Source organism: Terrapene carolina, unplaced genomic scaffold (assembly GCF_002925995.2).
Source record: "Terrapene carolina triunguis isolate 2854851 unplaced genomic scaffold, T_m_triunguis-2.0 Scaffold21, whole genome shotgun sequence".
NCBI lineage: Eukaryota > Metazoa > Chordata > Testudines > Emydidae > Terrapene > Terrapene triunguis.
The window spans coordinates 34,606,267-34,631,135 of NW_020664372.1; the positions used below are offsets into that span (position 1 = coordinate 34,606,267).

Below are 24,869 nucleotides of genomic sequence, written 5' to 3' on the forward strand. Positions count from 1 at the left end.
CAAATCTAAGCTATTTTAGAACAGGGATAGGAGTGAATTCCAGCAGCTTAGGGCCCTTATGAAGAGCACTGTGCCAGCCCTTCCTCCTCTCTTATTATATCTAGTGACCTAACATCATCAACTCTGCTCATTGTAATTGGCAGTGTATCATGAGTAGAGAGCTAGTGTCTCAGTTGGACTGATCAACTTATTTGTGCTTGTAATCTTTCTTGACTACGGTTATTGCTCCAAAGTTCAAAATTGCAGCTAAATATTAAGGCAAATATTTACCTGTTCTACTGAAAATTTGCTCAAATTTAAATTAAATTCTGCGATTCTAGAATGGCATGTTTAGATGGCAAATACATAATTTTATTTATTTTTTAAGGAAATCTAAGTCCTTTATTGGGTACCATGTTTGCACATAATTTCTGAACTAATGAAGACTATGCACATCCTTTGTCCATTATTTGAAATCCTACCATAGTTAGTCAAAATTATGTGTCTTTAACACTATCTTTTTAAATGTTTATTTTGAATTATTTATTATCAGCACTAGGAGATTTTCCTCAGAAAACCACTGAAAAATGATGTTGAGAGATACTGGGATAGCTTAGGGAAATTGGTCCAAGTCCACCTCAGGCTGGAAATGACAAAAAGTCAGGAAAATCTCATTGCTGTCTGTCCTATGTGAAATGAGAATTTTGCAAGCATGATTTATATTGTAATCTCTTTGAGGCAAAGAGTTTGTTTTTCTGTATCTTCTATAAAGCAGCTATTATACTTTGAGGTGCTATCCATAATTTGACAGACATATATTTTTGTTTAAATGTAGGCTTTAAAAGCACAGATGGTTCATGGATATTGTAAACAGAGCAAACTTGCATACTAGTAACTAAATATAACCCTTATCTTAACAGCTTAATAAATAAGTTTAAAAAAACACGTCCACATATCATTCAAAAGAAGCATGAGTGACCAGTGTGGTACTGCTAAGCTTTACAGCTTGATGGATTTAAAACAAGTTCTTATGTTTTGGAAAACAGGTAGTCCAGGAAAACAAAAAATGTTACTAAACCAGAAGGATTTGGTGGTTTTGACTATCTATTGATCAAGGGAGAACACACACTTTTTATTAGACTTCATTTGAGACTTTTTTTTAAATTGGATTTCATCCAGTGGCCCAATACTGAACCATGTTTGACAGCTAATGTGTATTATCTTTCAGCACAACATGTGTATTCGAAATGCAAAGAGCATATTATAGAAGGCTTTGGACTGTTCCTGGTTGTATACAGTAATACAATGAAGGCAATTGAATTTAATTCCCTATGGATATTGATTTCACTACTTTGCTGCCAGTTATTGAACACTGCAGAGCACGAAGATGTAGTAAAGCATGCAATAAAGCTGCATCGTGGGAAAGGTGCTGCTGTCACACAGAGAAAACAATGGGTCTTAGAAAACTGCAGAAAGCTATCTGGGCTCCTTCGCCAAAAGACCGTGGTTCTCAACAAACTAAAAAATGCAATAAGATCAGTGGAGAAGGACTTGGGGCTGTCAGATGAAGAGAAACTTTTTCAGGTGCACACATTTGAAATTTTCCAAAAGGAGCTGAATGAAAGTGAAAACTCAGTCTTTCAAGCAATCCATGGACTCCAAAGAGCCCTTCAAGGTGATTACAAAGATGTTGTAAACATGAAAGAAAGTAGTAGACAGCGATTGGAGGCCTTGAGAGAAGCTGCAATAAAGGTAGTACTTTCCAATTTTACTAATGCATTACGGAGGGTAATATGGTGAAGGTTTCATAGGGATCTCTAATTATTAAAAAGAGGTTTAAATTATTTTGTTTTGTATGAAAAATATGGATCTACACCAAACTTTCAACACTTATTCCTAGTGTTAAGATGGAATTTTGAGCAAAGCTAGTAGTAAATCTGTTCTCTTCAGGTAAGTTAGAAGTAATGTAGTAGTAACAGGGAGTTTCCTTATTGAAGTTTAGAGAAGGTTAATAATTAATTATAAAAAAACAATCTAATGAGAACCCCTGTAACTCCCAACTCCAGCATTACTTCAGAAGGCAAAGAAATATGAGAGGTGAGACTATTCATATACTTTGGCAGTAATATAGCATTTTTGTCATAACTGCACTTCTTTGTGTCAAGACAAGCCAACTGAGATTGCCTTCTTTATAAAACAATCACTTTAAAGCACAGAAGTGTGATAGTGAAGCATGAGTGTTTCACTGACTATTGTGGCTCTACAGACTCCCCTTGATCTGTTAGGGTTCACCAAAGGGAGCCCCAGTCCAACAGACCTGGCAAAGTTTAGAGAGACAAGGTGGGTGAGGTAGTATCTTTTATTGGACCAACTTCTGTTGGTGAGAGAGACAAGCTTTCGAGCTTACACAGGTCTCAGAAACTTAGAGTGGAAAAATTTGTCAGAGCAGGGCTGCTCTCTGGGGAACCACAGCAGGTCTCTGTGACACTCTGTACCTCAAAGTAGCATCTGCAACCCCATATTCACCACTGTGATATGATTAGGATATGTTTGGTACAAACACATGCTTTGTGAGTTATCATTTTAAAAGTCTTAATCTATTGAACATTAATAACCTCTTGGATTGTATGTACTGTCAGTGTATGTGGAATTATGAAGTATTGAAATATGTTGTGAGGTTGGGAGATTCCGATGAGACTTTCAGTAAGGGCAAAGGAGCACCCATCACTGGCCATATGGACGTTGATAGCCCATTAAGAAAACAATCCACTATCCCAGAGGCTCCTTACAGAAGGCATGTACACAATGGAGACTGCTTGACCAATGGGAACTGACCCCCATGCCACAGCGAGGCTCTTTCTAGCAGCTGGAAGAAGGTGTAAAAAGAGAGTAACATCATCATTTGGCCTCTCTCCCCTGCCCCCCATCTCAACACCTGGAAAATCTTCTGGTAGAAAAAGACTTTGAACTGGGGAATTTGGACCCAGTCTGGAAAAGGGTTCAGTCTGGATATTGGGGAACTGTCAGCTGCTTGTATCATCTGTCAGGGTGAGAAACTGCTTGATTCAAATCTTGCTTAGTCTCTTTAAGTTAGAATTTAGACTGCGAGTTTATTTTTGTTTCTTAAGTAACCAACTTTGCTCTCTCTGCCTGTTACTTAAAATCTATCTCTCTGTACTTAATACATCTGTTTTATAATTTACCTAAAACAGTGTGTTTTTCGTTGAAGTGCTAGGGGAACGTCAGCTCAGATTACAAAGACTGGTGCATGTCCACTTTCCTATGAAGAAGTGGCGAACTTATTAATGAGTTCGCACTGTCCAAGAGAACCTTGAACAGTGCAAGATGGTGCATTTCTGGAGTGCAATGCTGGAGAGCTCGGGGAATTGGCTGGAGCCTCTCTGGTGGTGGTTCACGAGTGGCAGGTAGATAATTTATGTAACTCAGTTGGGTGTCTCTGCCTGTGGATGTCTGTGTGAGTGCAGTACCTGTAAGAGGCTTGTAAATTGACATCAGCATCACAGTGTGAGAGGCAGCCAGCCCAGGTTGGTGAGTTTGGAGGGCTCAGCGGTCCTACAGTTCAGCTTACACCCCAGGGACCCCGTCAGTCTCCCATCCAGAGAAAGTGCCATTATAGTGGAGTTACATGCAGTGATTCCTTTGGCACATTCACTGTAATCCTCTTGTTTTCCTTGCCCCCTCTCCATCCTTATTGTAGAAAATATAATCAGAAATGTTCTGATGTTTACAAGATAGGAGGAAGGAAATAGAAGTGAGTTGTCGTGGAAGGCAGGGAAGAATGTGATGGGGGGACATGGCTTATGTGACTGGGAGATCCATGCAGGGGTGTAAGTGCTGGGGACCTGGAGGCAGAAAATGGGCATAGATCAGGGTTTCTCAACCCATAGGTCAGGACCCAAAGTTGGATCACCAGAAAGTTTCAAAGGGGCTCCTGTCCCACAGGGCTGGCTGGGCTCACCTCTCTGCTCCAGGCACTGCAACCTCTGGGGTCACAGCGCCACTCAGCTTTGGCCCAGCTGTCATGATGATGGGAGCCTGGGAGGCCAAATTTGAGCGAGTGGCACTTCAACCCCATAAGAACACAAGAACAGCCATAGTGGGTCAGACCAAAGGTCCATCTAGCCCAGTATCCTGTCTTCCGACAGTGGCCAATTCCAAGTGCCTCAGAGGGAATGAACAAAACAGATAATCGTCAAGTGATCCATTCTCTGTCGCTCATTCCCAGCTTCTGGCAAACAGGCTAGGGACACTATCCCTGCCCATCCTGGCTAATAGCCATTGATGGACCTATCCTCCATGAATTTATCTAGTTCTTTTTTGAAGAAGCTACTCTTCCCCTCTTCTGCTCCCTTCCATGACAACTCACTCCCATTTCCTTCCCTCCTATCTTGTAAACATCAGAACATTTCTGATTATATTTTCTACAATAATAGATGGAGAGGGGGCAAGGAAAACAACCCCATAAGCCAGGTCACAACTCCACTGTCACAAATTTGGTGCAGTCGAGAGTGGTAGGGCCAAACCTGAGCAGTGCTGCAACCCTTGAGGTTGCAATGCCCAGAGCAGAGAGCCAAGTCCAGCCAGCCGCACAGCACAGGAGCTGTAGGAACCGCCACTGTGGGATGAGTGTTAGGCAGGACTCAATCCCCCCTGGGGAGCAGGATCCGACCGAAACCACTCCAGGGGAGGGCGGCAACCAGAGTGGGGCAGTCGTCCAGGGTGTGCGGTGGGGCCAGGGCTTGGGGAGGGAGCATCCCCTGTTTCGGTGTCTGGAGTGCCTCACTGCTAAGAGTGCCAAACTCAGGTCAGACTGTCAGAAATCAGGGCAGACACCCCAAATTGGTGGTATAGTCCTTCTGGATCATTATATTAGTTCTACCATGGAGCCACAGACCAGTCCCCTTTAGGCTCTCCCTGCCCTTACTTTACCATTCACACAGATTGGACTTTATGATGAAAGGTTATTAAAAACCAAAATTCACCACCCATTAGGTTTCCAGACCCAAAAGGCCAGTCGCTTACCCCAGGTCAAAATATGCTCCAGATCTCACCAAAGGCAATGCTGTAGCCAATCCTTTAGTAAACTAAAGATTTATTAATTAGGAAAAAGCAATGAGAGTTATAGCAAGTTTAAAGCAAATAAAATACATTACAGGTGAATTAGGGTTTGTAGGTTCAAAATAAAAGCAGTGATGTAGCAATCTGCCAGTCTCATTGTCTTTTCACAAATTCTCTCAGGGTTTTTCCAAAGTGGATTTGGGGAACTCTGTCTTGTATCTAGAAAGCTACCAGACACATCCAAAAAGATAAGAGATGGCAGGATCATTCCCAGCATCCAGTATTTATAGTTGAAAATAGCCTGCCAAGTGTTTTTAGCACAGCATGTGTCCCTAGATTTCCCTTTGTTGAGCACACAACGCCCATGCTTTGAAGTCAATGTTCCTCCTTGCTGAGCAACTTTAGACACATTAGTATAGATAAATGGGAACAACGTGATAGCCAAAAACATTTAGCTTTCATGCAGTTTTACGCATCAAATGAAGCCACAACTAATCACTAACACACATTATTGTTCCAGGATTAATTAAGTATACAGACAGCAATCACAGATAAAATTAGCGTAAATGTACTTAATGGGGCATGTGCCATGTAAACACAGTGTGGCAATATCTTCCTTTGTTCTATTCTAACAAGTGGATACAATAACATTAGCAACCAATAGGTTCATAGACAAGTGGATACAATAACATTAGTATTTCTTCTGATCTAGGGTTATTTACTATTGTGTATACTTAATAGCAAATGAGCAACAGGATATTGCCAAAATTAACAGATCAGATTTTACAAGTGGGTTGCTTCGCATGTTACAATACCTCTTGACGTTCCTCTGAGGTTCACAGACAGGTGAACTGCCTATTTCTTTTAATCTAAGCTAGTTTGCCTGCATCACAACCTCCAGCTCTTGACTCACTTTAGCAGGCCACCCAGCATGACTGGGTTGGGGGGGGAGGGTGCAACCAAAAAACCTGGGGGCAGGGTGGGCACATGAACCTGTGTACCCCCCCACCCACGTCACATCTAGTAGGGGGTGCAAATATGCTTGCTTGCCCTGGGCGCTAAAATGCCTAGTTATGGCTCTGCCCCAGGGCTTCTATCCCCAGACTATTTAATGGATCGCGACAGGCCATAAATATTTATAAATGGGCCCTGAGCCCAAAAAGTTTGAGGACCACTGGCATAGATGATGCAAAAGACTGAGGTATCCAAGAAGGAGGTGCAAGGGGTGATGTGAACAGAGGGTAGGATGCAAGCTGAGACACTCATGGAGCAGTCTGCTCTAAACACGGGGAATGAGGGGTGTGGAAAGTTTGGCAGAGAGTACTTTGAACACAGTGTTCTCCAACCAAGCCCCACCGCATGCCTCCATGCCACCGCTTCATGGGAGTGCAGGAGATGGCCTCTGCAGCATCTAGCTTTCTGAAGCTGTGGCAATCATTATGAAATTAACATGAGTTTTGACAATTTCACTGCTGTACACAACTTTAAGTGGGGAAAAATGCAGATTCACATCAACCAAACCATTTTGTGAATTGTTCTAGTTTAAAAAAGAAATGAATTGAGAAAATCGAAATGTTTCTTTGACATTTTAAAAATTAAACTTTATTTTGTTATTCAAAATGACTTTTTATTTAGAAATTGACTCCAGTTTTATTACAAAAAACCCCTAAAAACGTAAAAAAGCTCAGTTGAAATGACACCTTTCATCTGACTCTAAAAGATTTTTTTAAAGTTATTTGGAACTATCAGCAAACCACACATTGGTTTTTCCTACGGATCTAGTTCCAAATAGCAGCTGTGAAGCTAATCAGAATCTTACACATTTCACTCTCCTGCTGCTTTGCAAAGGTACTAGTAGCAAAAGAGGTACTGGAGAGATCTGTCTGCAGACTTGGGAATAAATCACTGCATTGGATTACATTTTAGTCACATTTTGAAGATTCTTTGGAACTATAAGATCTAGAAACTTTTTTTTTTAAAGAGAGCTTAGATTCTGCTGAAGTGGAGGGTGTTCCCCTTGTGTGTCATGTCAGTCTTCTTACTCACCTGCGACAAGTAGATTATTTTAAACCTCCCTTTTTTTATATTTGTAAAACATTAGCATGGTGATTTAACAATCTTATATAAAGCATAATAATGAGAGATGACACTGGAAAATGGTGGTTGAAAAGAGAGAGAAGTTTACATAAGGTAGATTTTAAGGTTACTTGTTTGCCCATTATTCGTTTTGTTCTAGTTTATTTGTATTAAGTGTGTTAATTCCTTAGTTAATATTGATGTGTTCACAGGAAGCACTTTTTCACTTTCCCAGTGGGATGTTAGGTGCAAAAGCCAAAACTCTAAGTGTCTGTGGCCTACTGTCTTCACCTCTTACTCCTTAATAGGCTGAAGCATATAGCTTCTAGCTCCTGTGTGTCATGTCAGTTTCATATTGTTGTTATTTGAAAAAGATGTTTGTTACTCACAAAGGGGAGCCAAAAAGGAAGGATGCGGGAGGGTGCAATATTGGAGGCCTCTTATGTCTTCCATTCTTCCGCCTTTTACTCCTTCTTACAGCAGAGAAGCTCTAGAGCAGTGGTCCCCAACCTTTTTGTGGCCAATAGCACATTCATGTTTTCAGACGAGTGTGGCGGGTGCCAACAATTTTTCAAGGCTTATTTTGTATTTGTACATTAAATAATACGAAAAACATATTTAATATTACATAATATATGAATCCATAAGATAAAAGTAATTTTGCATGTAAAAGGTATTAATTAAATTATTTGGCAATTACTCTTTCATCTACCTGTAAGAAAAATTAAGGACTTCTTAAAAAATAAATATCATAAACCGTTTTCATCTTATTTTAAAAAAGTAAAATTATTTTTTGATTGGACAGGTTTGTGTAGTGGCATACTAATTGATGTGTATGATTTGAATAAATTATAGATGTCCTCATCCTTTGTTCACCCTTTCATAGGCAATACTTTTAGTAACTCTTCTTTTATGGTGAAGTCACTAAATACCATCCTCACCATAACTGCCAACTGCGCTGTATTCGATATATCTGTCGACTCATTGAAGTGCAGTGAAAACCAGTCACACATTTCCAAGTTATCCTTTAGCTGAGTTTGCATGTCGCTTGAAATTGCATGTATCCTCCTCGTAACTGTGTTGTTTGACAACTGTAAGTCTTGTATTGCCGACAAAATCTCACGCTTGTTAGGAAATCCTTGAAACAGGCAATCAGCACCAGTCAAAAATGCTTCCTTCAACAATTCACCATCTTGAAAGGGTTTTTTCTTCTTTGCGAGCAGATGAGCAATTTTAAAGGAAGCAATAGTAGCACTTTTAGACTCTACCACTTGTCTAGTGAAAACAGATTGCTGGGCAGATAGGTTTGATTTGAGTTGATTTTTCTTCTTAACTCAGATTTAAGTGGATGGCTAATGTCAAAAGAGCCGTGATTAGTTTGGAAATGGCGTTCGACGTTATGTTTTTTCGGCACTGCAACAGTACCACCGCACAATAAGCAAACACATTTCCCTTTATTTTCAATAAAACAATAGGATTTTTCCCACTCTGCGTTGAAATAATACATATGTTGTCTTTTATTTGAACCACTAATTTTTGGGGCAAAATGTTAAAAAAATAAATAAATAAATAAATAATAATAATAATAATAAATCGCAAAGCACAAGAAAACAGCAGTATCAGTGCAGCAGAAGAATACTCACATATAGGGCCGGCTCCAGGTACAGCGGAGCAAGCACGTGCCTGGGGCGGCACATGCTAAGGGGCGGCTTTCCATCCATTCTTGGGGCGGCAGAGTCCGAGTGGGTTTTTGGTTTTTTGGGTGTTTTTTTGTGCTTTGGCAGTTCGGGCAGCGGCCGTTTTGTGGCTGTTTTTTTTTTTTTTTTTTTTTTTTTTTGGTGGCAGTTCTGGGCAGTGCAGAGAGAAGCCATAGCCCCGCGCCTGCCGGGGACAGAGAACACCGGCGCCTGCAGCCCCGGAGTTCTCTGTCCCCGGCAGGCACGGGGCCGCGGCTTCTCTCCCCTGCTGGGCACTACTTTTCACACCATGTCACTAGGCGGGCGCACATAAATGCCCTGGCGGGCGCCATGGCACCCACAGGCACCGCGTTGGGGACCACTGCTCTAGAGGATGGAGAAGTGACCAAAAGCTCCATTTATCTTTCAGTAACTTCAGATTTACCAGGCACCTACTAGCCAGATGCTGATACAAAAAACAAAGCTGCCGAGTAGTGTCCAGGGACATATCCTGATAGTAATTCCACCACTCTCCCCTTTCCTAATAGCAGAGGGTGGGTTCTCAGCAGGGGATTGCCCTTAAATCTTGCTGGTTGGTCCCATTCTTGGTACCCACACACTCAAGGGCACTCACCTTTACCCAGTTCCTAAGGCACAAGGCATAACCTGGTTGATTTAGGCACCCCCACCCTTACCCAGTTCTTAGGGCTCTGGGCGTACTCTTCTGTGGGTTTGCAGGATCTTTTTACCAGTGAAAGAGCCTTACATAGTAATATCCTTATCTATTTATTAACAATTACGAAGCAAAATACACATGCTAAGCATACAATGCTATGCTCACCAATCCTGATCATGCAGGCGGACTTTCACTTTTGGCCAGGCAAGGTCGGTCTCATCTGGGTTCTGGTTGCTGCACGTCACAGTTGTGCAGAGGATTCTTAGCAGCTCTGATTTTAGGTGGTCTCTTGGGGGGTGAGTTCTTCTTCTTTCAGGTCTTTCCTCCTTTTTCTTCTTTTCCCTTTTCCTTTCTTTTTCCTTCCCAGCTGGTCTCCTTCTTGGACCTCAGTTTATATAGTGAAACTTGAGTTCTGCTTAGCTATACCTTAACAAATAATTTTACTAAGATATTACAAAATAATTCTTTGACCAATCCTAACATATTGCAAAATAAATCGTACCCCCCCACCACTTCAGTTTATTTAAATCTTGTAAAATTAATTATGCAACAGACAGAAACAATCAAAGAACCAGACAGATAAACAATAGAGAAGTGGGGTCCATAAAAGCAAAACAATAAAGAAGTAGAGATTTCACATCCACAACTGTTAAGTGATTCCTTGCCTGATTAGAATGCCATCAAACAAAGTTTTCTTTAAACATCTTAAGAGAGTCCTTGCTTATCTGGTGACAGGTTTCAGAGTGGTAGCTGTGTTAGTCTGTATTAGCAAAAACAATGAGGAGTCTTTGTGGCACCTTAGAGACTAACAAATTTATTTGGGCACAAGCTTTTGTGGGCTAAAACCCACTTCATTAGATGCATGGAGTGGAAAATACAGTAGAGAGGTATAAATACACAGCATATGAAAAGGTGGGAGTTGCCTTACCAAGTGGGGGCTCAGTGCTAACGAGCCAATTCAATTAAGGTGGAAGTGGGCTAGTCTCAACAATTTTCCCCCTGCTGATATTCACACCTTCTTGTCAACTGTTTGAAATGGGCCACCTTGATTACGTTGAATTCATTAGCACTACAAAAGTGATTTTTTCCCTTCTTGTCAACTGTTGAGAATGTTTTAGCCCATGAAAGCTTATGCCCAAATAAATTTGTTAGTCTCTAAGGCCTGGTCTACACTAGGCTTTTATGTCGAATTTAGCGCCGTTACATCGAATTAACCTTGCACCCGTCCACACCACGAAGCTATTTAGTTCGACATAGAGCTCTCTTAAATTCGACTTCTGTACTCCTCCCCAACGAGAGGAGTAGCGCTAAATTCGAAATGGCCATATCGAATTAGGCTAGGTGTGGATGGAAATCGACGCTAATAGCTCCAGGAGCTATCCCACAGTGCACCACTCTGTTGACGCTCTGGACAGCAGTCCGAGCTCGGATGCTCTGACCAGCCACACAGGAAAAGCCCCGGGAAAATTTGAATTCCTTTTCCTGTCTGGGCAGTTTGAATCTCAGTTCCTGTTTGGACATCGTGGCGAGCTCAGCAGCAGTGGCAACGATGCAGAGCTCTCCAGCAGAGATGGCCGTGCAATCTAATAGAAAGAGGGCCCCAGCATGGACTGATCGGGAAGTCTTGGATCTCATCGCTGTGTGGGGCGATGAGTCCGTGCTTTCAGAGCTGCGCTCCAAAAGAAGGAATGCTAAGATCTACGAGAAGATCTCTAAAGCCATGGCAGAGAGAGGATACAGCCGGGATGCAACGCAGTGCCACGTGAAAATCAAGGAGCTGAGACAAGGCTACCAAAGAGGCAAACGGACGCTCCGGATCCCAGCCCCACACATCCCGTTTCTACGAGGCACTGCATTCCATCCTAGGTGCGGCCGCCACCACTACCCCACCAGTGACCGTGGACTCTGAGGATGGGATATTGTCCGCGGCCGGTTCCTCGTCGGACATGTTAGCAGACGGGGAAGATGAAGAAGGAGATGAGGAGGACGATGCAGTCGACAGCGCTGGCACCGCTGATTTCCCCGACAGCCAGGAGCTCTTCATCACCCTTACCGAGATCCCCTACCAACCGTCCCCATCCCTTACCCCGGACACAGAATCAGGGGAAGGATCAAGCAGTAAGTGCTTTAAACATCTAAACATTTATTTTTAACAGAACTGAATTATTTACAATATTAACAATGGCTTATTTCCTAAAGTGCTTTAAACATGTAAACATTTATCTGCAACAAAACTGGAATATTTACAATATCAAGAAAGGGTTTCTCATGATTTCTCTGCCTTGGGCTCTTCACTATTTAGTCCCAGCTATTTAAAATTTTTTTTACAATGTCCGGGTATTCATGATTATGCAGCCCAAGACGCTCCACTCTAGTGCACCTACGCGAAAATCTGGTCAATATGGCCGGGGATAGACGCGAAATCCTCATAGGAGAACTCCTCGTAGGTCTCATGGAGGTACAGTTCCAGCCTGTTCATCAGGTTCCTGGGTAGGGCGATCTTATTGGGCCCTCCGTGGTAGCACACGTTTCCCCGCCACGACACAATCAAGTATTCAGGGATCATCGCACGGCACAGCATAGCGGCATACGGCCCTGGTTTTTGCATGCTTTCCCTCAGCATGCGTTCCTTCTCGCTGTCCGAGATCCTCATGAGGGTGATGTCGCTCATGATGCCCTGCTTTGAATTAGGGAGGGGAATGTTAGTATTGGGACTGCTTTACAGCCACGCGGTGGAGGGAGAGGGGCAGCATACAGGGATCTTTCCCTGGGACAGCCGCAAGGGGGTGGGACAGGGGCCGAGTTCATGCTTGCCTGATTGCTGGCAGTGAGACTGGCATTGCTTTCAATGTGACAGGAGGCCAGTGCTCCTATTAAAGTTTTAAGCAGCCACAAGTCTAGGGCTTACCATGATTGCCTGCTACAGAAGTTCAGGTGTCCTGCCACGCTTCTCAGATCACTGCAAGACCACTGCAAAGACCACTGCAAGACCCCAGGCACTGAAGGCGAGGGCCGAAAATTCGACCTTGTCCTGAGTGCGCATGTGAGAGGTGGAGTGCATGGTCTTGTTCACAGAGAAAGACTAGGTTCTTTGTACACAACTTCATTTATCTGTCTCAGGAATTCACTCCCTTTTTCCCATTCCCACAGACACATCTGCGACTGTCTCCCAACCCAGCCTGTCAGCACACTCCCAGAGGCTAGCGCAGATTAGGCGGAGGAAGAAGACGCGTGAAGACATGTTCTCAGAACTAATGGACTGCTCCCGAGCCCAGGCAGCCCAGCAGACACAGTGGAGGGAGAACTTGTCACAAATGCACCGAGCAGTCATGGAACGGGAGGAGAGGTGGCGTCAGGAGGACCAGCAGGCTACTGAAAAGCTGCTTGGACTAACGAGGGAGCAAACGGACACGCTCTGGCGCCTTGTGGATGTTCTGCAAGACCGGAGGCAGGAGGACAGAGCCCCGCTGCAGTCTATCTCTAACCGCCCTCCCCCGCCACCAAGTCCCACACCCCCCTCACCCAAAGTACAAAGAAGGAGGGGCGGCAAGGGCCATTAAAACTTTCAGTCAACCCCTGCAGACTGCTCTAGCACTAGAAGGCTCTCATTCCCCAAAATTTGAAAAGTCCTTTCCTACCCACCTCACAGAAGCCCCCGTGCAAGTTTCACCCCCCACGTTTCATGTGTGGTTCATAATAAAATATTCGTTTCTGTTAATTACTGTTTCCATGACTTTCTTTTGGAGGAGAGTCTGTCTGAAGGGGGGGAAGGGGCTTGGTAATTGGACAGGACAGTCACCTTTAGCAGGGTACAGAGGCGGGGTCAGGTCCAGCATCAGGACACATACACAGTGCAGTCACTAGTGACCCTGGTCAGTCTGGGAGGTGGTTTTCATCTCCTGGGGGGGATGGGGGGGTTGCTCTGTGACTTTGTGGCGGGGGAGGGCAGTTACAGATCTTATGCTGCGGTCCTTATCCTGGATCACAGATCCACGCAGCAGGGGATCTGTAACCCTCCTCCCCCAGGCAGAAACTCACATAGCTGACACATACACGCAGTTCCGCCCAGGAGTGCTGGCAGGCTCCGTTGAAACAACCATTGCACCACTGCGGAGCCTGTCATTCCTGGAGTTTAGAAGCATCATTTGCATCAGAACACTAAACCTGCCCCCCGCCACAGTCTGCGTCCCCGGTTTAAAACATTCCCGCGAAAACAGTAATAAAGACAACGGTGTTCATTGAGAAAATAGAACTGATTTTATTTTTTGGGAAGGGGGTGAAGGGGGTATGTAACTGGAGGTTCAGCTTCTGTGTCCACAAACTTAACAGTCACTGGTTACCCTGCTCAGTCTGGAACCTTGCTTTCAAAGCCTCCCGGATGCACAGCGCGTCCCGCTGGGATCTTCTAATCGCCCGGCTGTCTGGCTGGGCGTAATCAGCAGCCAGGCTATTTGCCTCAACCTCCCACCCCGCCATAAAGGTCTCCCCCTTGCTCTCACAGAGATTGTGGAGCACACAGCAAGCTGCTATAACAATGGGGATATTGGTTTCGCTGAGATCACAGCGAGTCAGTAAGCTTCTCCATCTCCCTTTGAGACGGCCAAAAGCACACTCCACCACCATTCTGCACTTGCTCAGACGGTAGTTGAACAGTTCTTTTTCTGTGTCCAGGGCGCCAGTATAGGGCTTCATGAGCCAGGGCATTAGCGGGTAGGCTGGGTCCCCGAGGATCACTGTAGGCATCTCCACATCCCCAAGAGTTATTTTGTGGTCCGGGAAGTAAATACCTTCCTGCAGCCGTCTAAACAGACCAGAGTTCCTCAACACGCGAGCGTCATGAACCTTGCCCGGCCATCCGACGTTGATGTTGGTAAAACGTCCCCTATGGTCCACCAGTGCTTGCAGCACCATTGAAAAGTAGCCCTTTCTGTTAATGTACTGGCTGGCCTGGTGGTCCGGTCTCAGGATAGGGATGTGAGTCCCATCTATAGCCCCACCGCAGTTTGGGAATCCCATCGCGGCGAAACCATCTATGATGACCTGCGCGTTTCCCAGGGTCACTACCTTTGAGAGCAGTACCTTAACGATTGCGTTGGCTACTTGCATCACAACAACCCCCACGGTAGATTTGCCCACACCAAAGTGGTTCGCAACTGACCGGTAGCTGTCTGGCGTTGCAAGCTTCCAGAGAGCTATGGCCACTCGCTTCTGGACAGTCAGGGCTGCTCGCATCCGGGTGTCATTGCGCTTCAGGGCAGGGGACAGCAACTCACAAAGTTCGAGGAAAGTCCCCTTCCGCATGCGAAAGTTTCGCAGCCACTGGGATTCGTCCCAGACCTGCAGCACTATGCGGTCCCACCAGTCCGTGCTTGTTTCCCGGGCCCAGAATCGCCATTCCACAATATCCACATGACCCATTGCCACCGTGATGTCCTGGGCGCTGGGTCTCGTGGTTTCTGACAGCTCTGTGCTACTCTCCGACTTCAGGCCCTCACGGCGGTGCCGTAGCCTCCTCGCCCGATTTCTCTGCATCTGCCTCAGGGAAAGGTGTATGATAAGCTGCGAGGTGTTGAGAACGGCCACAACTGCAGCGATGGTCGCAGCGTGATCCATGATCGCAGTGCTGTGGCGTCCGCGCTGTCACTGACCAGAAAAGTGCGCGAACTGATTTCCCGCCGACGCTTTCAGGGAGGGAGGGACGGCGGTAGTGACGGACGGATGACGACACTGACCCAAAAGCACCCTCGACACATTTTTTTTACCCAGAAGGCATTGGCGGCTCGACCCATAATTCCAGTGGGCAGCGGGGACTGCGGGAACTGTGGGATAGCTGCCCACAGTGCACCGCTTCCAATGTCGACGCTTGCCCCATTAGTGTGGACTCACAAAGTCGAATTACTGTCCTTAGTGTGGACACACACGTTCGACTTTGCAATATCGATTCCACATATTCGATTTAAGTAAAATCGAACTACTCTCGTAGTGTAGACATACCCTAAGGTGCCACCAGAACCCCTCGTTGTTCTTGCTTATCTGGTGATGGTTGGTAGTATTAGGAGGGGCACCTTCTTAACAGCCCAATATTACATTGTTTTGATATAATTTAGAAGGAATGTGAGGATGTGACTTTCTGCTTCTTGACTCATGGCTGCTGCTCTCCTAATGTAACTGTAGAAAAAGGCCTCAGACCTTACATCCTAATTTTGCATGTCTCTAGGTGTTTAGTCCTCTGGCTAGTAGGTGTCTGTAAAATTTTCAAGCACAGATAATACTGGTACAGATTCTGCCATTTTGTGTTCTGGTGTCTCATTCCATCCAATGTGAGGCACAGTGCAGTGTGTGTACTGTCATATGCTTTTGACTAGGTCTGTTCAAAGCAGCAGCTTTGAAGCAACATTTTCTTTTCATGGACCCACCTGCCATTCCTTGCAGATGGCTCCCTCTGCTCCATTGCAGGATTGGGGCATTTGCAAAGCTGTGGTGTGGGTGGAATAGTAAAGGGCCCCTGGATAAATATTACAGAAGTTCTGCCTCCATCAGATGAAGAGGCAGTTGCAGCTAACTGCCTTTCAAGTGATCAGAGATCTTTTGTGTTACTGTTCAGATCAGGGGTCGGCAGCCTTTCAGAAGTGGTGTGCCAAGTCTTCATTTATTCACTCTAATTTCAGGTTTTGCCTGCCAGTAATATATTTTAATGTTTTTAGAAGGTCTCTCTCTATAAGTCTATATTGTATAACTAAACTATTGTTGTATGTAAAGTAAACAAAGTTTTTAAAATGTTTAAGAAGCTTAATTTAAAATTAAAATGCAGATCTTATCAGTTTAGTGCAGTGGTTCTTAACCTGGGGTGCACGCACCCCCTGAGGGTGCGAGATGCCCTTTCTGGGGGTGCGAAACATGCAAGATTTTTTTTAGAAGGTAAATCCTTGAAAACACAAATTAAGCACAGGCACATAAGTACAACTACTTTGTTTCATCAAACCTATTATTAACATTATACATTTTTTAATTACTGTAATATACAAACAAAATTTTTAAGTTTTCAAGGTTTTAAGCTAATTGTAGTGTAATTTTTGATAAGGGGTGCGAGAACATATTTTGAGAACTCCAGACTGTCAGCGGCCTGAGCGGGGCCGGGTGTAGTGTATTAAATTGCTCCCCCATAGGAATGTGCTACTTAGGGTACACTACTTACAGCTGCCAGTCCTGATGCTCTGAGTGGCATGGTAAGGGGACGGGGAACGGGGTGGTTGGACAGGCGTGGGAGACGTGGGGGGCCTGTCGGGGTTGGGGATGTGGTTAGGGGTAGGGGCAGTCAGGGACAGGGAGCGGGGGGGTTGGATTGGTGGGGGGTTCTGAGGAGGGCAGTCAGGGGGCGGGGGGTCCCGGGAAGGGGTGGTCAGGGGACAAGGAGCAGGGGGGGTTGGATGGGTGGGGGGTTATGAGGAGGGCAGTGAGGGGGCGGATAGGGGGCGGGCTGTTTGGGGAGGCACAGCCTTCCCTACCCGTGTGTAGTGTATTACATTTCTCCCCGTAGGAATGTGCTACTTATGGTGTACTACTTACGGCTGCCAGTCCTGGTGCTCAGCAAGTAGCATATTCCTACGGGGAGAAATTTAATATACTACACTGGCGGACAGAACCCCAGACTGGTGACGGGCTCTGGTCGGGGTTCCGTCCGCCAGCTCCTGCCAGCCGGGGTCCCGGCTGCCGAGCCCGCTCCCAGTCTGGGGTTGCGTTCACCCAGGCCGGCAGCGGGCTGAGCGGGGGCGGCGGCTGGGACCCCGGCTGGCAGCAGTGTGCCAGTAAAAATCGGCTCGTGTACCGCCTTTGGCACGCGTGCAGCAGGTTGCCAACCCCTGGTTCAGTGTAGCTAATCTCTGTTTTCAGTTTATAGCCTTATTTACTTTACCACAGTTGATCTCTAACTTGTTTTTTCTCCAGTTTGTCCTGACCTAGGGGAGGAGCTGGCATGAATTGCTCCTCTTGTAAGGAAAAATTGCCTGGATGCTAAAGGCATCCTATATTCCTCTCACTGTCCAAGGACAGTGTCTGTGCATCAGATTCAGAATTGCTGGGAGAGGTTTTTACCCTTCAAGCGGTGCTTTCTAGCCGAGATCTATAAAGGGTTGGGAAGCATGCAGTCTCCCAGAAAAATAGGAAAGTGCAAATATTCTTTACCGGGGACTATACCGAAGAGCTAAAGCTATTGACATTTGGCCTGGCCATATTTGCTATTAAATTCCCCCCCAACTCCACTTATTCTAGAAACATTGTCACAGATCTTTCTGGCAAAGGGTAATTTTCATCATGCCAGTGAGACTGTGGGTTCTGGCAATTCTAAACATGTTAATAAACAAATCTGCACACCAAGGCCAGGGTTTTCATCACAACCTGGAGTCTTTGACTGGAAAGAGTTTTAAAGGGATAATCTGAAATGACAGGGTTGCTCTGAACAGATTGTCGTCACTAAATGGGATGGACTTGTCCTCTGCATCAAGGGGAGAACAATGTTATCTATAGAAGAAAGAACTGCTCATGTCTCGTGCTACATGCAATACAATTTTTTATGCTTGGTCTTGGTGTTAGGTCCATTAAGGTCCAGATAGTGGCTGTCACTAGTGTTTTGGATCCAAATAAAGGCAGAAGCCTGTCATCACATTCTATTTTCTAAATTCTTGCATGCTCTCACTACATTACTGCATCTCAGTCTCTTAAAAATGTTTCCCTGTACCACCTTCATTCTATTCCCTATCCCAAAGAAACTCAGTGTAATATTTTGTGCTCTGACCGAGAGGGCGGATTAAAAATCAACAATTCTTTTGGAAAAACTCAGATTGGATTTTTTTATTTTATTTAAATTATAACAAATTCAGATTTAATTTTAAACATTTATTTTTAAAAAATACTTAATACAAAATATGTTAAGGCCTAAACTTATTAACATTTCTTAAAACATTTATTTAAAAATAAATATGCTGAATCCATGAGCCTTTATCAAAAACATTGAGTTAAAGGCTACTTTTCTATGTGAAGAATCAGGGGAAAAACATCTAGCTTTTGAAGTCAAGCTTTATAAATCTGGCACAATAGGTCAGCCTAAGTAATTTAGGAGACTATCATTTTGAATAGACTTAGGTGAGGAGGAACTTAAGCTTCAGTCATTTTCACTTACGCATATTTGAAATTTTTCTCAAGGCTGACTTGAAATATTAATTCACTGGCTATGGCTAATCCTACTGTTTTAATAAATCATTTATTTGTAAATGTGCTGCACGTTGTGATAACTTTAAATGTTTTGGCTAAATCTCTTATTTTGTTTAATAAAAATAAATTGGATATACTGTTTTGTGTTTTTAATTAAATTCCAGTTACCATCCTAATGCACCTTGACACAAATCATGAGAAAAAGTTAATTAGTTAATAAGCAATATATCATTCACCATTTTCTAACCTACTAAAATGTACAGTTAATAAGAATATGAAAATATTAAGCTATATAATTGCTTAAATAAAACATATATAGTTATAATGTACTCTCCTAGGTAGCAGAAAGATGCACTAGATTTGGTACAAAGACTCTAGTTGTAAATTAAGATGTTTTAATGGTTATATCAGTCAATGAGAATGCACCTTTCTTTAGAAAATAACAAGTACAAATAGAAAAGTTGATTAAAATCAATTAAATCAAGGCTTTCCAGTTGGTGATTTAAATGGCCTTGATTGAAATCACTCCACCCCGTTGACAGAGCATTCTTTAAATCTCTTGCTTCAGTAACTACTTCTCTATTAAGGGTTGCAATCTTAGGGCTTGGCTACACTTGCAAGTTAGAGCGCATTAAATCAGCCACGGGTGCCCTAACTCCTGAGGTGTTCACACTGGCAAGGCACTTAGGCCTGGTCTACACTAGGCTTTTATGTCGAATTTAGCGCCGTTATATCGAATTAACCCTGCACCCGTCCACACCAGGAAGCCATTTAGTTCGACATAGAGCTCTCTTTAAATCGATTTCTGTAATCCTCCCCAACGAGAGGAGTAGCGCTAAATTCGACATGGCCATGTCGAATTAGGCTAGGTGTGGATGGAAATCGACGCTAATAGCTCCGGGAGCTATCCCACAGTGCACCACTCTGTTGACGCTCTGGACAGCAGTCCGAGCTCGGATGCTCTGACCAGCCACTCCCCCGGGAAAATTTGAATTCCTTTTCCTGTCTGGGCAGTTTGAAGCGCAGTTTCTGTTTGGACACCGTGGTGAGCTCAGCAGCAGTGGCAACGATGCAGAGCTCTCCAGCAGAGATGGCCGTGCAATCCAATAGAAAGAGGGCCCCAGCATGGACGGATCGGGAAGTCTTGGATCTCATCGCAGTGTGGGGCGATGAGTCCGTGCTTTCGGAGCTGCGCTCCAAAAGACGGAATGCAAAGATCTATGAGAAGATCTCTAAAGCCATGGCAGAGAGAGGCTACAGCCGGGATGCAACGCAGTGCCGCGTGAAAATCAAGGAGCTGAGACAAGGCTACCAGAAGACCAAAGAGGCAAACGGACGCTCTGGATCCCAGCCCCACACATCCCGTTTCTACGAGGCACTGCATTCCATCCTAGGTGCGGCCGCCACCACCACCCCACCCCTGACCGTGGACTCTGAGGATGGGATATTGTCCGCGGCCGGTTCCTCAGCGGACGGGGAAGAGGAGGAAGGAGATGAGGAGGACGAGGCAGTAGACAGCGCTTACAACGCTGATTTGCCCGACAGCCAGGAGCTCTTCATCACCCTGACAGAGATCCCCTACCAACCCTCCCCAGCCGTTACCCCAGACACAGATTCAGGGGACGGATCAAGCAGTAAGTGTTTTAAATATCTAAACATTTATTTACAACATAACTGGCGTATTTAAAATATTAACATTAGCTAAAGTGCTTTAAAACATGTAAACATTTATTTGCAACAAAACAGGAAGAATGAAAATATGAACAGTGGGTAAAGTGCTTCAAAACATGTAAACAGTAAAGTCAAACAAAAGGGGAATCAGTGCAAAGTGTATCATGATTTGTCTTTTTTTGGGCGCCTCAATATATAGTCCGAACCATTTTCAAAAAATTGCACAATGTCCGCTTCATGATTATAGTGCCCAAAACCCTGCAGTCATTTGTCCCTCCAAGGGCACCTAAGCCAGGAACTGGTCAATGTAACCGGGGATAGAGGCGAGATCCTCCGGGGAGAACTCCTCATACACCTCCTGCAGGTGTTTTTCCAGCCTCATCAGCAGGTTCCTGGGCAGGGAGAGCTTATTAGGCCCCCCGTGGTAGGACACGTTTCCCTGCCACAACGCCAGCAGGTACTCCGGGATCATGGCCTTGCACAGCAGTGCAGCAAATGGCCCCGGTTTCTGCAGGCTGTCCCGGAGCATCTTCTCCTTCTGGCTCTCGGAGACCTTCAGGAGGGTGATGTCTGGCATGACTCCCTGCTGTGAATTAGGTAGGGGAAAGTTAGTATTGGGACTGCTTGCCCGTCCCTTTATAGAACTGCAACCGCCGGTTTACAGCCACGCGGTTTACAGCCGCGAGGGGGTGGGACAGGGCCAGAGTTCATGCTTGCAGGATTGCTGCCAGCAGAGACTCGCATTGCTTTCTATGTGAAAGGAGGCCAGTGCCACTCTTAAAGTTTTAAGCGGCCACAAGTCTACGGCTTACCATGTTTGCCAGCTAGACAAAGTCCGGTGTCCAGCCCTGCTCCTCAGCTCGCCACAGCAAGACCGCAGGCACTGTAGGCGAGGGCCGAAAATTCGACCTAGTCCTCAGTGCGCGTGTGATAGGTGCTCTGCATGGTCTTGTTGACAGAGAAAGACTATGTTCTCTGTTCACAGATACATTGCTCTGTCTCAGGAATTCACTCCCTTTTTCCAATTCCCACAGCCACATCTGCCCAGAGGCTAGCGCACATTAGGAGGAGGAAGAAGAGGACACGGGAAGACATGTTTGCTGAACTAATGGAATGCTCCCGAGCACAGGCAGCCCAGCAGACACAGTGGAGGGAGAACTTGTCCCAAATGCACCGGGCAAACATGGAACGGGAGGAGAGGTGGCGACAGGAGGACAGGCAGGCTACTCAAACGCTGCTTGGACTAATGAGGGAGCAAACGGACACGCTCCGCCGCCTTGTGGATGTTCTGCAGGACCGGAGGCAGGAGGAGAGAGCCCCGCTGCAGTCTCTCTGTAACTGCCCTGCCCCGCCACCAAGTCCCATACCCCCCTCACCCAAAGTCCAAACACGGAGGGGTGGAAGGGGCCGTGAAAAATTTCACTCCACCCCTGCGGACTGCTCTACCACTAGAAGGCTCTCATTCCCCAAAATTTGAAAAGTCCTTTCCTACCCGCCTCACACAAGACCCCGTCCAAGTTTCACCCCCCCGTTCCATGTGCGGTTGTTAATAAAGAATACGTTTCTGTTCATTTCTGTTTCCATCCTCTTCTTTTGGAGGGGAGTCTGTCTGAAGGGGGGGGGAAGGGGCTTGGTCATTGGACAGGACAGTCACCTTTAGCAGGGGGCAGGTGCAGCAGCAGGGCACATATACAGTGCAGTGACTAGTTATCCTGGTCAGTCTGGGAGGTGGTTTTCATGTTTTGTGTGGTGGGGGCGGTGGTGTTGCTCTGTGACTTGGTGGCGGGGGAGGGCAGTTACAGATCTTATGCAGCGGTCCTTACCCTGCATCTCAGAGCCGCGCAGCAGGGGATCTGTAACCCTCCTCCCCCTGCAAGACAGTCACATAGCCGACACATACACGCAGTCCCGGCCAGGAGGGCTGGCAGGCTCCGTTGAAACAACCAGTCCACCACCGCGGAGCCTGTCATTCCTGGAGTTTAGAGGCATCATTTGCATCACAACCCTAAACCCGCCCCCCGCCACAGTCTGCGTCCCAGGTTTAAAACATTCCCGCGAAAACAGTAATAAAGACAACGGTGTCCATTAACAAAACAGAACAGACTTTATTTTTTGGGAAGGGGGTGAAGGGGGTATGTAAGTGGAGAGGATAGTCGACGGCAACTGGGTAAAGAAAGGGGGGCAAGTTCTGCCTCTGTGTCCACAAACTTAAAAGTCACTGGGTACCCTGCTCAGCCTTGAAACTGGCTTTCAAAGCCTCCCGGATGCACAGCGCGTCCCGCTGGGCTCTTCTAATCGCCCGGCTGTCTGGCTGGGCGTAATCAGCAGCCAGGCTATTTGCCTCAACCTCCCACCCCGCCATAAAGGTCTCCCCCTTGCTCTCACAGAGATTGTGGAGCACACAGCAAGCTGCAATAACGATGGGGATATTGGTTTCGCTGAGATCACAGCGAGTGAGTAAGCTTCTCCATCTCCCCTTGAGACGGCCAAAAGCACACTCCACCACCATTCTGCACTTGCTCAGCCGGTAGTTAAACAGTTCTTTTTCTGTGTCCAGGGCGCCAGTATAGGGCTTCATGAGCCAGGGCATTAGCGGGTAGGCTGGGTCCCCGAGGATCACTGTAGGCATCTCCACATCCCCCACAGTTATCTTGTGGTCCGGGAAGTAAATACCTTCCTGCAGCCGTCTAAACAGACCAGAGTTCCTGAACACGCGAGCGTCATGAACCTTGCCCGGCCATCCGACATAGATGTTTGTAAACCGTCCCCGATGGTCCACCAGTGCTTGCAGCACCATTGAAAAGTAGCCCTTTCTATTGATGTACTGGCTGGCCTGGTGGCCCGGTCCCAGGATAGGGATGTGAGTCCCATCGATAGCCCCACCGCAGTTTGGGAATCCCATCGCAGCGAAGCCATCTATGATGGCCTGCGCGTTTCCCAGGGTCACTACCTTTGACAGCAGTACCTTGACGATTGCCTTGGCTACTTGCATGACAACAACCCCCACGGTAGATTTGCCCACGCCAAAGTGGTTCGCGACTGACCGGTAGCTGTCTGGCGTTGCAAGCTTCCAGAGGGCTATGGCCACTCGCTTCTGGACAGTCAGGGCTGCTCGCATGCGGGTGTCCTTGCGCTTCAGGGCAGGGGACAGCAACTCACAAAGTTCCAGGAAAGTGCCCTTCCGCATGCGAAAGTTTCGCAGCCACTGGGATTCATCCCAGACCTGAAGCACTATGCGGTCCCACCAGTCCGTGCTTGTTTCCCGGGCCCAGAATCGCCGTTCAACAAAATCCACATGCCCCATTGCCACCGTGATGTCCTGGGCGCTGGGGCTCGTGGTTTCTGACAGCTCTGTGCTACTCTCCGACTTCAGGCCCTCACGGCGGTGCCGTAGCCTCCTCGCCTGATTACTCTGCATCTGCCTCAGGGTAAGGTGTATGATAAGGTGCGAGGCGTTGAGAACGGCCACAACTGCAGCGATGGTCGCAGCGGGATCCATGATCGCAGTGCTGTGGCGTCCGCGCTGTCACTGATCAAAAAGTGCGCGAACTGATTTCCCGCCGGCGCTTTCAGGGAGGGAGGCAGGGCGGTGGTGACTGACGGATGACGACAGTTACCCAAAAGCACCCTCGCCACATTTTTTTACCCAGAAGGCATTGGGGGCTCGACCCAGAATTCCAATGGGCAGCGGGGACTGCGGGAACTGTGGGATAGCTGCCCACAGTGCACTGCTTCCAATGTCGACGCTTTCCCTGGTACTGTGGACTGACAAAGTCGAATTACTGTCCTTAGTGTAGACACACACGTTCGACTTTCTAATATCGATTGCACATATTCGATTTAACTAAAATCGAACTACTCTCGTAGTGTAGACATACCCTTAGAGTGCCTGGACTCTGCAGCTGGAGCGCTCCTGGTAATCCTGGCATAAAGCTTGCTGCACCCTGGCTGAAACGCCCGGGTGTCAGTGTGGACGACGTGTTGCATTACTGCGCTGTGATTGGCCTCCAGAAACGTCCCATAGTCCCCTGAAGTCAAGTGGCCACTCTGGTCATTGTTTTGAACTCGGCTGCAGGCATGCGAATATCCCCTTTCAAAGCTCCGTTTCTGACAGCTGGCATGCTTATCTGCTCCGGGACAAAGCAAACCATTACTGTGGAATGCTGCTGCTGTGAGTGTGTGTGTGGGAGAGAGGCGGGAGAGGGAAGGGGGGGGGGTCTGCTGTTGTCTGAACTTACAAGACAGCATGCTGACACACTCTCTGCCCCCCAAAACACACTGTCTCTCCCCCCACATACACACAACACACTCCCTGTCACACTCCATCCTTCCCCCCCCCCAATTTGAAAAGCACGCTTCAGCCACTTGCACACGGGGATAGCTACCACAATGCACTGCTCTTTGTGGCATTGCAAGAGCTGCTAATGTAGGGTTACCACATTTCAATCCTATAAAAAGAGGACACTTCACGGGGCCCCGCCCCCGCCCCAACTCCGCCCCCAGGG

The 24,869-nt window shown here is 46.4% G+C and overlaps 1 protein-coding gene across 1 annotated transcript in view; it reads left to right on the forward strand.

The window, feature by feature from the left end:
* Positions 1-24,869, forward strand: part of TMCO3 (transmembrane and coiled-coil domains 3) — a 72,889-nt gene that overhangs the window by 7,639 nt on the left and 40,381 nt on the right. Inside the window, exon 2 of the mRNA XM_024219563.3 lies at positions 1,208-1,731. Within this exon, the coding sequence (XP_024075331.1) occupies positions 1,285-1,731 (447 nt within the window). The 5' untranslated portion in view covers positions 1,208-1,284. The remainder of the gene's footprint in view (positions 1-1,207; positions 1,732-24,869) is intronic.